This window comes from Mytilus edulis, chromosome 1 (genome assembly GCF_963676685.1).
Source record: "Mytilus edulis chromosome 1, xbMytEdul2.2, whole genome shotgun sequence".
Lineage (NCBI taxonomy): Eukaryota > Metazoa > Mollusca > Bivalvia > Mytilida > Mytilidae > Mytilus > Mytilus edulis.
The window spans coordinates 31,820,029-31,836,808 of NC_092344.1; the positions used below are offsets into that span (position 1 = coordinate 31,820,029).

Genomic DNA, 16,780 nt, shown 5'->3' on the forward strand with positions numbered 1-16,780 from the left:
ACGTTATCCAATCAAAATGAACGTAACAAACGTTGTTGCATTAGAATTAATAATGATGCTATAATTTTGTTTTGCTAGTTGTAGGTTTAGTGGTATTATTTCGTATTACGAATACAGCTAAAGATACCATTCGCATAGCGGTTGTCGTTTATAAATCCCCATTTGTGTTTTAGATCATGTATTTCATAGTACGTTATAAAATTTCTTATTGTTGAGAGTGCACATTTTAAGCTTTTGTAAATATAAAAAACTCATCATAGATACCAGGATTGAAATTTTGTATTTACGCCAGACGCGCGTTTCGTCTACAAAAGACTCATCAGTTACGCTCGAATCAAAAGAAGATAGAACAACAATCTTTAATTTATTTTATACCTTGCTAAACTAAATATTGATAATTTAAACCCATTATTGAAAGAGGCCTTTGAACTTTCAAAATACCTTGATTTACAAGGTATATATTCTTGGTATACATATGCTAAAAATGTCTTTCAGACAAAACCTCCAAGATAAAGCGGCCGATTGTAAGAGTATTACAGATGTAAGCCATTTAAAATCAGAAATTAAAAATGAACAATCTAATTAAAATATTGATCTCTGGTTTTGTTATACTACATATTAGCTGTAGTATAACGAAATCAGAGATCAATTATTATATTATAATTAGACTGTAAAAATGAAATAAATGAATATTATAAAGATTTATATAAAAGTAAAATAGAAAGAAATTACGAAAGTAGGAAACTTTTTCTGTATAAAAACTTTAAACCTTCACTTGAAGCAATATTTTACTTATTGTTTAATGATTTTTCTATCAGGAATAGTTTTACTAAATTTCGTATAAGAGACCATGCATAAATAGAAAATGGTCGTTACATTAAAATTCCTCGAAACAAAGACTGTAAAACCTGCAAAGTCATCGAAGATGAATTTCATTTTATTCTCTTTTGCAATATAATCGAAAATATCAGACAAAATTTATATCATGATATACTATTAGATGATGAACATTTTATTCATTTTCCTGATGGTCAAAAATTATTTTATATACATGTATATAGTAAATCGGGCGTATTGCATTTCCGCTAATTTTTCAAAGTTCCAATACTACGTTTCCGGAAACTTAAAGTATACGTTTCCAGAAATTGTATTTATTACTTTTCCGGAAATTTACCTATAAGTAAATTATTAATATTTGAATATGTTAGATGAATTATCTATTTCATATTTTTATACAAAAAAAGGTTCTGATCTTAAACTGGGGTCACACATTCACGATTTTTACTGCCGTCCTTCACAGTACCATTCCAGATTACAATTTGTCAAAAGTCTGATCAAGATTCTGTGAATCTTGGATGGATATTCAAACTTTAATTAAAATTTGTAAAAAAAAATATTTAATCACGATAACAATCAGATATTGTTCATGAAGCGTCGATATTCGACCGTTTCCAAACGATTTTATCTTGATAATCCCGTGTTCAATTCGATTCTAATCCGATTTGTATCTTTCCCATGGTAAAATTCGACCGAGTCTGTCACGACTGCGTCCCGATTCTACCGAAATAATCCGACAGAGATCAGACAGTGAACCGACGCTGACGGAAGTTATCAGTTAGAAAACTGTCGGCATATTCGGAATTATCAGGTACTGTCGGAACGTAATCCTATCACGGTCTGCTCTACCGCATTACACACGGCTTTGTCTGGTCTCAGTCGTATTGTATTCTGTAATTGTCGGGACTCTGACGTGGGTATCATTGACGAATTTCGTATTAATAACGGGACTGTTCAGGAACGGTTTCGGCAAAGACGGTTCGCAATCGAAAGATCTGAATGCTATCTGGACTCAATCGGCAGAAAAACTCTTTACAAAAACTGTCTGTTAGTAAGAAGTTGTGTTCCAAAAGAAAGACATATTCATCAATATGCTGTGAGAATATATATTTAGGATTGAAATACGCTTTAGTCAACTGGTAGGTGTAGATGGTATATAATCGTTTTGTGTAATTCATAAAGGTGCATGTATTTATTCCATAAATTGATTTGACGACGAAATTCACTAAAAGAGTCTATACAATGAATTTTCACAGTTTAACACTTTTTGAGCCGCGAGTGGTAATTAACACTTCCAAATTTCACTTATTGATGATGAATCAGACATGAAAGTACATTATTAACACTAATTATATTTGTATGAATTGATCAAATTATCAAAGAACACGTTAAAACTGGTTGCTTATCTACTGTTAGTTAGAAAATAAGTTAGATATATCTTATAACATGTACTTGCAACATGGATCGACCAGTGTTTTTGGATTTATACTGGAATGTTTTATCCTTTCTTTTAATAGGTATGCTATTAACAATAGTTTCCCAACCTGAATTCGATGATTATTTTTTTTGCTATAAAATTATTTCATAGAAATTGATCCAATATCCACCCATTTAGGTGGGAATCATAATTTATCTCTGGCCAGAGATATGATTCGCACCTAAATGGGTGGATATTGGATCAATTTCTATGAAATTATTTCGAATAATGACACACGTATTTTCATCATTATTACATAGGGTAAAAGGAAAATATGACAAACATTGAAACTAAATCAGTTGGCCAAAATACATGAATTTAGATAATGCTTATTTTTATCTGTTTCAGTGCCATTCAGTTGTAGCCAAGGAAGTCAAACATATTCCAACTACAACCAATATAACCATTACTACCACTATGATACCAAGTAAGTAATGATTACTTTTACAATAAAATTATCTTCTTTTTAACGTTGGATTAATAATTGTTTGTTAACTATTGCGTATCAAACTATCTGGACCATTCTATTAATCTCATTTACAAACGTAGATAAGGGTTTCAACTAAGATGTGTCAAATGAGACTAATCATGTCAATTTTGTTTTAGAAAAGTCAAACATATGTCGAAATTGACATTTTTGACGTAATATTGACAATTTATACACACATATCGACAAAGTAACAACATTACTCCAAATTTGTCAGCCTACGTTTACATCTATTTATAAATACGTCATTTGGTCTCTAGGTACTACGTCATGTGCACATTCTTCATTCTTCTTATTTTTATAGTAGGCCCATTTATTGAATTTTTATCCTTTTTTTTATTTATTTTTTAGATATAATGGTGCTGTAGCAGGGGTAATTATTGGAAGTTTTATGAGTGCAATTCTTATAACAGTTATTATCGTCATTTGTAATAATAAAACAAGCGGCATCAGAGGTCAGGTGATACACCCTCACCTACAGACTATATCAACTTCTATAACATGTAAGGTTATCTGTTTATCTGTTTATTTTGCAAAGGGAATATTTATTTTGGATGTGGCATTCTAAATGAGGTCAAGGACAAACGACACAAAATTGAAAAAAGAGAATTTAAAAGGTCAATATGTTTTATCTTTTTTAAACAGTTCCAATGGTTTGTTAAGTGCTATTTCAAATGTGTACTTAATGCAAAACGAAGCGTATTAATATACGTATATACATGTATATAAACCCGTCCTATGGTGTCACTTAAATGAATTCTATGATTTCTACTTAGGCGACACATTTGTAAGTCATGGAGCACCATTTTACATCTAGGCTCCTAATCACAACTCTAACATTAGTTAGCAAACTTCCGTTCAAACTGTAAAAAAAATACGAAAACAAACAGATCTTTTTACAATATATATTGAGCAATAAACAAAATATTTTAGTGTATTTAAATAAAAAAAGTCTGATGTACTGTGTTATATTTTCTGTCGTCATTCAATAGCTTTCCCCTTTATCACAATAAACAAAATACGAAAAGGAACAGCAGATATTTTTATATAATCAGCAATTAAACAAAACATTTCAGTATATTAAAAAAAAATGTCTTATGTACTGTGTAATATTTTCTGTCGTCATAGTGATACAATATTATTTATCAAAATTTTTCAGTCGAACAGTCCTACACAACATTTCAGGAACCGCCGCCATACCAACAAAGTGCTGATACCTGTTCCCTACCACCGCCTTATCCGGAAAACAGTGTGTTGCACTCAAATACAACATTATCTGACACTGATCAACTACCTCCAATATATCAAAAATAAAGGAAATTGCAATTTATATAGCAGGTTTTTTTTATTAGTAGATCTACGTTATTTTTAGACACGACACTCGTTCTTTTAAATTTAGCATCTGCAATTATATTCTTAAAGTAAACACAGAACCAAATTTGGCTGTTAAAAAGCTTTCCGTATTTTGCCAAGCCTCGAGACATCCAATAAAAACACGATTAATGTCATTTGTCTGTACACTTCAGGGGAGGATTGTGTTCTCGTAATACTGGTGAAATTCGTTAGTGCTCATGTTACTTTGTGATGCAAATTTAACGTTACCTCCCAACCCCTAGTTTAAATAACGGTGAAGAAAATTTCAATTTCATGCAGAGATAACACATATTTGACTTTTGAATTGCTGTTAATTTTTTAATGTTGAACAATTTTGAAAGAAACTATTTTCAAACGACAAGGAGAACACTAAACAACTCAACACAGTTGGTAGAATTTGATTGGATTTCAATAACATAGAACTTCTTATTTGCTTCAAATATTTACAATTATAAATTAATTGTTACATTTTTAACATCAGTCATGTCAGTAGAGGCATTTTTAAATCACCAGCAAGGTAGAATGAAATTCAAAACAGTGCGGCTGTGGCCATTGATTGACACATTAAATTCATCCATTGACTGGGACAATTTACGTGAACGTTTGTCTCTGACGACCACTGCTCACGACGTACCTACGATAGACATTTAAACTGTGGGGTCACCAAAGGTTTCTTAACGCCTTTAATTATAAAATAATTCGAAAAATTAATAAGGAATAACCTTTATGTTTTGATTTATATAATTGATATAAATCAAAACATCGTGTTATTTCTAATTAATTTTTCGAATTACTTTATTAAGGTGTTGAGAACCTTTGGTGACCCCATAGTTTAAGTGTCTTTAAAAAGTACATAATGAGCAGTGGTCGTTACATACAAACGTTCACCTAAATTGTCCCAGTCAATGGATGAATTTAATGTGTCAATCAATGGCCACAGCCACACTGTTTTGAATTTCATTCTAATTATTTTATCCGTAAATTACAAATGCAGGCTTTATAGAAAAGGAAACTTTATATTCATGCAAATGAGCGGTTGTTTTTGTATAGGTTTATCAATCATTGGTAAAAATGATTCCTCTGTCGTTATAATTGACTAACAAAAATGATCGGAAAAAATGATTTTAAACACATTAGCTAAGACGAAAGCTCAATCTAAATTAAAATCAAGTTATTATAAACAATAATAACAACAATTTGTAACATCACACACTTCCTTTGTAAATTATGGTTTCCGATGTTCTAAGTTTATTATAAGTCGTTGTATTTTCGGAAAGCCATATTTACTTTGCTGACCATCGTGAATATCCTCAACATGTTTTTGTTCACATTTTTATCCAGGCTTTTGCTAGTTATTATATCCCTTTTAAGTATGTATCTTTTCAGCGTATGCTATTCTTATTATTGAGATAAGATGGAACAGAGACATTTATACTATAGGGTTATTGCATGAATATTGGGGAATATTGTCCCGAGTAGAATTTTATATTGCACGAGCTTGTGAGTGCAATGTATGTTCTACGAGGGACAATATTGCCCAATATTCATGCAATAACCCTTTTATTATAAAGCAATATAATACTTGAAAGTAAAAATTGGTTTAAAGTAAGATTTTGTCGTTGATGACGTCATGAATTTTGTGATTTTATCAGAACTTATTGCACGCTAACTTTTTGGTTACTTTCTGTGGAAAATATTATATTGTTATGCAATAATTTCAGATTACTACATGGCATTTTGCATATCGCATGTATTACCAGCCCTAGGTTCAATATCAGTTCAAGAGCCGCAATGAAGAAAAATAACAAATTTTAAATATATTGATCCTTTTACGTGGTTCTCAAATAGAGGTTCAAAGAGTGAAAAGTTCACGGACGTCACGCACGTCGGACCCCAAATGTAGTACATTCGATCTGAAATCTTTTTTATCATATGCCTAAACAATGAAGAAAAAAAGCAGTATGATATATATAGATTAGAACATGGCATTTTTCATATCAGACCCCTAATCAGCCCTAGGTCATAATATCAACCCGAGAGCCGACAGGCTCGAGTGATGATTTTGACCATGGGCTGATAAGGGGTCTGATATCAAAAATGATATGTTATGTTCTTTTTATCATATACTTCAACAGAAGACCTATACAACAAAACTCGGATCAAGTTGAATCAGGGTGGTGTCACATTAACCGTTCATGTGCCTCTTTATAACTTTATGTGCAAGCAATAATCTTTGTCTCATGATTTAATTTTTTTTAAATTCCTACATTATTACATCATCCATAATTTTTCTGGATATTCAGTTTTGGAAAAATACGACCTTACAACAGCGAATTAGATTAGTTTAAACAGTATTTTATTCAAAGAAATTGAATTGGATTGGACAACAGGCTATGTAATCCCACTCCACAACGGTCACTTAGATCTATCAAATGTGCCAAAACGACCCAAAACTTTTTGCATTCTAAATTTTTTCACCGAGCACTTAAAATTCCTTTCCTTTGTTTGCATTCTAACCCATAGTCGGCCGTTCCAATCATAATTCCACTTATCCTAAAAAGGGCATACGTATATTCATGCACGTGCATGGGCCTTTTGAACTCTTAATTTATATGTTTTATAAGCATGGAAATTAAAATATACTATTTTCTGAAAATGCGGGTCAGTGGATTCAGAAGCCAGTATGCTGAACGGAAAAATCGATGGTCACTTCGAAATGAAATATATTTATTACAATATCATTAAAAACTATATATGCATTTGCTCATTTTCAATGGTTGGGAACTACACTGTATGAGTCTTACGTTTTCCTTAGACTCAACTATTTCTCCCTTTTTATATTTTTATTTTGTTGAAGGGTTTTCTTGTTTCAAACATCTCCATGCATCTCAAAACGCTACTTAGGGATAAATAGGCGAATTTTCACTTGGTATAATAAGATGTTCAAAACATTCAACCATAACGACACCTCTTGTGTGATGATTTAAGAAGGGTAGTGATTTAACTTTTAAGAAATTCGAACATTCTTATTTCCATAATTTATTGTAGACCATGTTGATGCCCTCGGATATTACTACTATAACAGAGCTAACTACCTGTCCTATCAAAACTACGTACAATATCGTAACTACTTGTATTACCGGAATAGATACTATACAAACTACTACAATTACTACTACAAGTCAAACAGTGGTAGCAACTCTCTGACATTGAGGTAAGATTATATCTCTTTATTATTTGTACATGTACAATACTACCAATTATTCTTACCAATATATAAAAATAACATGTGGTATGATTGCCAATGAGACAACTCTCCACAAGAGACCAAAATGACACAGAAATTAACAACTATAGCTCACCGTACGGCCTTCAACAATGAACAAATCCCAAAATGCATAGTTAGCTATAAAAGGTGTTGATGAATGATGTGTTTAATGATTTTGACTGGTTATAAAACAATCGTACGGTGGGTTTCTTTGAAATGGAAGATAATGAGAGAGCATTTCTGGTCTCTTATTATAGCTTGCTGTAATGTGGTATAGGTTTTGATCGTTGTTGAAAGCCGTACGGTGACACATAGTTGCTAGAATCTAAATCATGTGGTCTCTGACGGAGAGTTGTGTCAAGGATAATCATACCACATCTTATCATTTTTATAATAAAATTCTATACAAGGATATGTGTTCCAAGTAGAATTGTTACGAATTTACTGTTTAAGAAGATAATAATAGTTCTACAGTTATATATTTTCCGATATCTCTATTAGTTTCCCATATCATCTTTTTATCGTTGAAAACTATATCTAAAATCATCCCTTTATCCTTGGTTGCTATCAGACGCTTTACCTGTACAGTTGTTGCTAGGGTGCTCTCTTCGAGGTCCGCGTTAGAAGTATAAATAGTGGGTAGCTATTCAGTGTAAATTGTCATTCTTATCAGAGACGTCGGAAGAAGAAGATTAAAAAGGTAGGACCGTTAATATTTAAAGACGAGTAGCAGGAGTATTCAAACAAAGTGGAGTGTTTGAAACCTGTTGAGAAGATATAAATAGTTTCGGTTCGTAGAAGTTGTATAAACAGGATTAGTGCTAAGGTTTTGCGTTCCACATCTCTCACTATTGCAGTGAGTGTTTGCTGTTAAACCATACCTTAGTGCTACCCTGTTCCAACAGTTTTATAAATATATTTCAATAAAGTTTCATACGTACAAAGTTTACAACAGTTTGAATAGTTTCCATACATTTGTTTTATGCAGGTTTCAGCCCGTTTGATACATTAAGGTTTAGTCCCGTTTTTAAACATTTAGGTTCCAGACAGGTTCCAAATATTTAGGTTCCAGACAGGTTCCAAACATTTAGGTTTCAGACAATAGTTTCCAAACATTTAGGTTTCAGACAATAGTTCCAAACCGTCTGACCCGTTTCAAACATTTAGGTTCCAGACAGGTTCCAAACATTTAGGTTTCAGACAATAGTTCCAAACCGTCTGACCAGTTTCAATCATTTAGGTTCCAGACAGGTTCCAAACATTTAGGTTCCAGACCAGTTTTATACATTTAGGTTTCAAACCAGTTCTATACATTTAGGTTCCAGACTATAGTTTCAAACAGTTGGTTTTAAACAGTATCGGACAGAAAGGGTTTTAAACAGTTTTGATTCAACAAGTTCGGATTAGGTTGATAGGTGTTGAAATTCGTTTTATGTATTATAGTATTTGTTTCATATTTGATAGAGATAGTGTAAACATTTAATTGACTTTAGAACTTTTGAATTGCTTTTCAAATCCAGGAAACTGGTACGAACCCGAGGATAAAAATATCTAAACGTCCCCGCCCGGTTACACGTTACAAATGGTGGCTTAGCGGTGGGATTTGTCTAGCATTTCTCAAGCGTATTTTGTATATATATATATATAAATTGTATGTTATCATGAATTCAAATAGGAAAGATAGTGTTTTATATGATCCTGACATAAGTTCAACTGAGGAACAGTTAAGTCAGGAAATAGATATTTTAACTGCCGAATTAGAAAAATATCGGCATGTTAAAGACAGATCAATTTCCCATGTTGATACACCCCGAACAGTGTTTAGACATTGTGATTCGGGGATAGGTTCAGTCAGGCGTTCCGAACAATTGTCAAAACAAACAAACTCTCCGATTTATGAAAAAAATGTAAGTAGTAGTGTAAATGGAGGCGGTTTAGGAGCCCGACCTAGATCTTCAGTCAGGTTTGAAACATCAACACCTGCTGCAGAAAAACAGTCTTCGAAACATTTTACTGAACAATTACAATTCCCAATTAATGACAAATTTGTCACAAAAAGAGCAAGTAAAACTGGTTTAACTCGTGATACCGAGTTTTGTGAAGATAAACAATCCTATGCTTCGGATGGATACAAAAATAAAAACATAGTTAAAACTGCTACCTATGATGGGAAAGGTCCTTGGCTTGACTTTAGGTCATATTTTGATGCCTGTTCCCAAATTAATAACTGGACAGACAAAGAGAAAGGTCTGTATTTGGCCGTTTCTCTCAGGGGTCAGGCTCAAGGTGTTTTGGGAAACTTAACCCAGGAGTCTAGACAAGATTTCAAAGAATTGGTTAAGGCATTAGAAGAGCGTTTTTCTCCGTCTAACCAAACGGAGCTGCACAGAACTCAGCTCAGAGAGAGACACCAGAGAGCTGTAGAGACGTTGCCTGAGTTGGGCCAAGACATAAGAAGGTTAACTAACCTTGCATATATGCAACTGCACCAAACGAAGTGCGGGAGACCTTGGCAAAAGAACAGTTCATAGACTCGTTAATAGATTCGGATATGAGGCTCCGAATAAAGCAGGCAAGACCTACTGATTTAAATGACGCTATCAGACATGCAGTTGAGCTTGAGGCTTTTAACAAAGCTGAAAGCAAAAGGATTGAAGGTCAGGGATATTTAAGAACTGCGTCTGAAAATAGACACAGTGCTGACAACATGACAAGTCAGCTTTTGAAAACAATGTCAGAGACATTAATAGAGTTGCAAAAAGAAATGAGAGACTTGAAACAAAACAATAAAGGTAGGAAGCAGGGTGGTGCCCCGCAGCCCTTTCCATTTAGGTGCTATGCTTGTGATGAGGTAGGCCACAGAGCTTTTGACTGTCCTACTTATCCAAACTTTCAATATAATTATCAGCAACCTAGGTATCAGACCAAACCTAAAACAAGGTATACTAACCAAAACTATGAAAATTTAGATTTGACACCGGGAAAAGTGGGGGTCCATAAACTATCTCCTGATGCAGGTATGTTCTTGAAAGCAAAAGTAAACGGAATTGTCACAGACTTGTTAATAGATACCGGGGCCACAGTTACAGTTATCTCCACTAAAATGTTTCAGAAAATGTCAAATATGCCACGTATAATTCCAACTGAAAGGGATATAATTACAGCTAATGGAGATTCCTTGCATGTGTCAGGCAAAACTGAACTTGAAATTGAAACTGACAAGTTCAAATGTACAAACACGGCCATAGTTGCTGACATTAATGTAGATTGTATACTAGGGTTAGATTTCTTGAGAACACATGAAGCTAGCATAAATATATACAAGGGGACTTCAACTATTAAGGGACATGAAGTTAGATTCTATGTCCAAGGTCACATAGGCTGTGATAGGGTTGCAGTATCAGAAACTATCAACACACACCCTAGACGTGAGATTGTTTTAAATGGAGTTATATTCAATGAAGTTCCTGACTCATTTAAAACAGAACTTGTTCAACCTAGAGATGACTATAAGAGAACTGACCAAGCAATAGTAGGTAGGGCTCTTGTTGCAAAATGTAAAAATCATTTACTTCTCGGTGTAGAAGGAAAGTCTGAGATCAGATGTGAAGACTGTGAAACAGTTTTTAAGAAGCAGGAGTATCTAAAAAGACACACAAAAAACATTCACAGAGTGGAGACTATTAAAAGGAGTAACAGAGTTGTTGAAAAGAAGGTTGGTGTTACAGAAAGAGGACAAGATGATTTTTATCAGTCTGATCCTGAAAACCTGATAGAAGATATTTCGGATGACATTAGCAGTGTAGATAATCCGGCTGATGCATATAGCGATGGGCAGGATTCTAAACTGAAAGCATGCTATAGTGAACAAAGCACAGACGGATCAGTCAATGATAAGGATGAAGAGAAGGGAGCGGTTTATCATTGTACGGTATATTCTGAAGAAGACACGTCACAAAAGAAAGAAACTAAGAAGGTATATCAAACGCCAAAAGACGAAAGCAGTGGCCCTACAGTAAGGAAAAGGTGTGCCCCATTACTAGTGTTGGCACCAACAAAGAGAAAGTGTCAGTCCTTCATACGAGGGGACAATATTGAGAAACAAGTAAGTGAAGAAGTGGAACATCCTAAAAAACAGAAGTTTGTTACAAAACAACAAGCCACACAAACTAACGTAGCAAAAGAAAGGAAAATGGTTAGGATCATAACAAAGTATGTTGAGAACGGTCACCAGATAGAAAAGGTTGAGGAGCATGAGACAGTTTGGTTGGTTTAAAAAAATAAATATCTGTTTTTGATGCAGGAAGCGTCATATATTTTGAAACTGTATTATAAAACTTGTTTTTGATTTCTGTTGTTCATAAATGTATATGTCCGTCCGTCGGATGGGGACGTTAAATCCGAGGCCCCGTGTTCAGGGAGTACCACGCCTTGTGCACGTTAAAGAACCCTTTACAACAACTCTAATTGAGGGGTCCGTAAGTGGCCTGTTGTGAGGCAAAATTGTTTTAAACCGGTTTTTGGCAACACAACTTTTCAAGTGGTACTCAAAATATTATATTTGAAACGGTTATATCTGGTCAAAATTTAATTTAAGTTCAGTATTCAGTTGCTTGTACAAATATGAATACAAGTATGATATTTGGAAAATAGGAAATTAGCTAACAAAACAGAAAGAGCATGCTAATCTAAAGAGGCTGACAGGAACCCCAGAACTGTGAGTAGGCTAAGGTACCCCTAGGTCTGACGCTTGTCGACAGATTGTTGTAGGAATGCCATTAGTTGGTTATCATGGTATAACCCTCGGTGTACAAACAGTTGCTGGAAGAGATATTCTGTGGAATGAGTGGATAAATTGAGGTTAAAAGTAGGACCTTGATATGGTGTCAGCTAGTGTTAACGTGGACCGTTCTGATTGTGTTTTGATTTACTCAGTACAAAATTGTAAACTCATGCGAGGACGCATGAAATCGGAGGCGTGGGTAGTGTTACGAATTTACTGTTTAAGAAGATAATAATAGTTCTACAGTTATATATTTTCCGATATCTCTATTAGTTTCCCATATCATCTTTTTATCGTTGAAAACTATATCTAAAATCATCCCTTTATCCTTGGTTGCTATCAGACGCTTTACCTGTACAGTTGTTGCTAGGGTGCTCTCTTCGAGGTCCGCGTTAGAAGTATAAATAGTGGGTAGCTATTCAGTGTAAATTGTCATTCTTATCAGAGACGTCGGAAGAAGAAGATTAAAAAGGTAGGACCGTTAATATTTAAAGACGAGTAGCAGGAGTATTCAAACAAAGTGGAGTGTTTGAAACCTGTTGAGAAGATATAAATAGTTTCGGTTCGTAGAAGTTGTATAAACAGGATTAGTGCTAAGGTTTTGCGTTCCACATCTCTCACTATTGCAGTGAGTGTTTGCTGTTAAACCATACCTTAGTGCTACCCTGTTCCAACAGTTTTATAAATATATTTCAATAAAGTTTCATACGTACAAAGTTTACAACAGTTTGAATAGTTTCCATACATTTGTTTTATGCAGGTTTCAGCCCGTTTGATACATTAAGGTTTAGTCCCGTTTTTAAACATTTAGGTTCCAGACAGGTTCCAAATATTTAGGTTCCAGACAGGTTCCAAACATTTAGGTTTCAGACAATAGTTTCCAAACATTTAGGTTTCAGACAATAGTTCCAAACCGTCTGACCCGTTTCAAACATTTAGGTTCCAGACAGGTTCCAAACATTTAGGTTTCAGACAATAGTTCCAAACCGTCTGACCAGTTTCAATCATTTAGGTTCCAGACAGGTTCCAAACATTTAGGTTCCAGACCAGTTTTATACATTTAGGTTTCAAACCAGTTCTATACATTTAGGTTCCAGACTATAGTTTCAAACAGTTGGTTTTAAACAGTATCGGACAGAAAGGGTTTTAAACAGTTTTGATTCAACAAGTTCGGATTAGGTTGATAGGTGTTGAAATTCGTTTTATGTATTATAGTATTTGTTTCATATTTGATAGAGATAGTGTAAACATTTAATTGACTTTAGAACTTTTGAATTGCTTTTCAAATCCAGGAAACTGGTACGAACCCGAGGATAAAAATATCTAAACGTCCCCGCCCGGTTACACGTTACAGAATGTTCATGTTATGCTATAATGATTCTAATCTATTCCTATAGTTGAATTCGTTTAATGCAAAGATTCCACAAAGGAGTACAAATCGTGAGAATGATATATACTAGTTTGACAGAGCTGTAACAGTTCCATTTTCGTTTACATAAGGGATTCACAATTGACTATTATATAAGTTAGGTATATGTTTTTCCATATGTATATATATAAACAAACACAATGCTCTATGGTCGGGTTGTTGTCTCTGAGACTCCTTGACACATTCCTCATTTCCATTCTCAATCTTATTTGCAAATTTTCTATTATTGTTGTTAAAAACTAATTTTTGTTTATAAATTATTTTATATTTAATATTAGTTCATTATGAATGTATTGCTATACTCTTTTTATTTGATATTTTGATTTCATTTTAAGGCTGCACCATGATGTTTTACGTTTGGATGCTTTTTGTGCCTTAATTACATATTTCCTTTCATTCATATTTTATATTCAAATGTATGTTCAGAGACAAGTTAAACGTCGGGGTAACAGGTGGACTTATTGGCGCATTGGTTGGTGCTGTTCTTTTTGTTGTTCTTATTGCATGTGTTTGTTACCGTCGACGAAAGAGGTCAGCTATAACAGGTTAGTATCCATGATGATATTGTCGTCATTTTTCACATGAATAAGTGCAAACAAGACAGTTTAAAAGCTGATATAATAAATAAAACCGCGAACAAAAGAAATCAAAGTATCAAGAGAAAAATTCCAGACACCAAAAATTACAAGAATAATATATATGTAATTACTTGTTAAATTATCAAGCATATTTTTGTTGGAACAAAAGTCAGTCACACTTCTCACGAAAAAAAATTATAGGAAAAAAGTTAGTATTTCATGTGTTGGTTTAATTTTTAAATAGTAAGTTCTTCTATACGTATTACTTGATAATTAAACAACGCCTGTTTGATTGTCTGAAGCAAGATTTTGACAGCCAAATGTATAATTTAATTAAATGTTCAAGTAATAAATGTATTTTATTTTATCTGATACCATTAAGGGACGACATCAAAAGTTCAATGTAGGATAAAAAAAACTTAATTCACATAGTTTTTTCACTGACCCCCAACCCCCCTCTTAACTTAATTTGGGAAAAATTGATTGACCAATAGGAATATATGTAAAAATCGATTTTAGATATACAAAACTTGCAGAAGTTTACCCCCCCCCCTCCCCACCCCCTAACTATTTGATTTAAGTTTTTTTAACCTACATCAATCTTTTGATGTCGTCCCTAACAAACAAGCACTTTAGATATATTAGCTTAAAATGGTTTATATCTTGTGGTAGTAACCGAACCGACCATTCTTCACTCTTAATCATTTATGCCCCTAATTAAACGGAGAAGCAAAATCACATACATTTTAATGTCTTTGGTTTGACACAACGGGATGCGAACCCAAGACTTCCTGCACTCGAGTCGAGCACACTATCACAAGACCATTGATGTAATCGACCAAAAACATTTATTGTACATTTGAAGTATCGATGTTTTCAGGATAAATTAAATCCTCAAACAATAAAACCTGATGCATTCAATATTATAATTTTTATGGTCCGCTAAAGTCAAAATAACAACTAACACATATTATGATGATGCAGGCCACAGATGTGACAGTTTATGTTTCAGAATCAATCATATCAAAAGATACATGTATAAAATTTGCATACACTACAATTATAAGTACCAATTATGAATTTAAATATACACTACTATCATTAGACCTTACAGTCTGAACCAATGAGCATATTATGTAATAAATGAAAAGACAAATGTCATCAATTATTGAAGTTAAATTTTTTGAAAAGTCAATCAATTTAGAGTTATCTCCCCTTGACTATAAATTTGTTAATAATAGTGTAACATTTCAACTTTTGGGAGCAGATACCGCTCTTTTTGTCTTCATCTAATTCAACAATTAACAAATCTCTTTTCAAGGTGGAAGAAGGGGGAGGGGGAGGGGATTAAAATATTTTATGAAAATTGAATGTCACCAAATTTCTGTGTGTTCTTCCTTTGGCAGCTATTTGGAAAAGAGGCTGGAAATTAAAACATGTGCTTGAAGCAGCGCCACCTTATCAATTGCAAAATTCCAAAGAGTTTCAGGTTAGATAATCACATATGTACCATCCGTAAATTTTTCTACATATTTCTAAAATTTACAAAACATGATAACACAAGACTGAATACAATTAAAATTTAGTCTTTCATTGTACCATAAAGTCACCTATGCTGCACATAAGTGTATTTATGCCATAATGTGTATTATTTTAAAGATGGTATCACAAACAGTGCAATACGATACGATGCCAATGAATTGCAAAGTGAGGTGCAGAACGAAACACTTGCTGTATCAGATCACGTGACCATCGCTGCTGACGGAGAATCCCGTAATGAAACACTTGCTGCAACAGATCACATGACCACCGTTGCTGACGGAGAATTCCATAATGAAGCACGTGATACATCAGATCATGCGACCAACGCTCCTGACGTAGAATTCCACAATGAAACAGCTGATACCTCCTATCCAGAAGCAGCAGCTTTTGACGAAATAGACCACATTAAACTAAATGATACAACAAATCATGCTGTCACGTCATCTGATGGTCTGGTTTTGAATGAAAGAGACAATGAACTCGAATAATGCGACTGAGTCAACACCAAAAACAGAATGTCGATTTGACGTGCGCCGCTAGCTCAATGTGAACAACAAACAATACCAAAAGAAAGAATAAATGGTTCATGAGAATTTGCTTGCCATACTTGTTCTAAACTTTATTATTATGTACCTTGTCAATCAACGTTCATTTGAAAATGAATGTATATAAGGCGTTAATATAAATTATTGATATGTGTTTTCTATGTTACTTGTTATGTGGCAGCACCGTAACACCGAATATTGGATAAAAAATGAAATATAACAACAATACAAAATAACAATACGATACCACATAATATTATCTAACAAAAATACATTGTTGTTTTACCGAATTTCAACTCATTAAACATAAGCTACATTGCAGGTACCTTTGATGGATCCGAATCTGATTACCCTTCCGGCTCACTCGATATCACACCCAATGTGTTTGATGCGGTTCGTGTTGTTCGGTCTATAGTTTTCTATGTATTGTTTTGTTAATTTGTTGGCATTCTCGATGTGA

General features: G+C 33.7%; 1 protein-coding gene across 1 annotated transcript; it reads left to right on the forward strand.

Moving 5' to 3' along the window:
* Positions 1 to 2,296: 2,296 nt before the first annotated feature.
* LOC139511463 (uncharacterized) lies at positions 2,297 to 16,474 on the forward strand. The gene is made up of 6 exons (XM_071298272.1): positions 2,297 to 2,354; positions 2,663 to 2,741; positions 3,153 to 3,304; positions 7,224 to 7,389; positions 14,082 to 14,200; positions 15,893 to 16,474. Exons 1-6 carry the CDS (start codon positions 2,297 to 2,299, stop codon positions 16,261 to 16,263), a joined length of 945 nt encoding a protein of 314 aa, XP_071154373.1. The 3' UTR covers positions 16,264 to 16,474.
* The last annotated feature ends 306 nt before the right edge of the window (positions 16,475 to 16,780 follow it).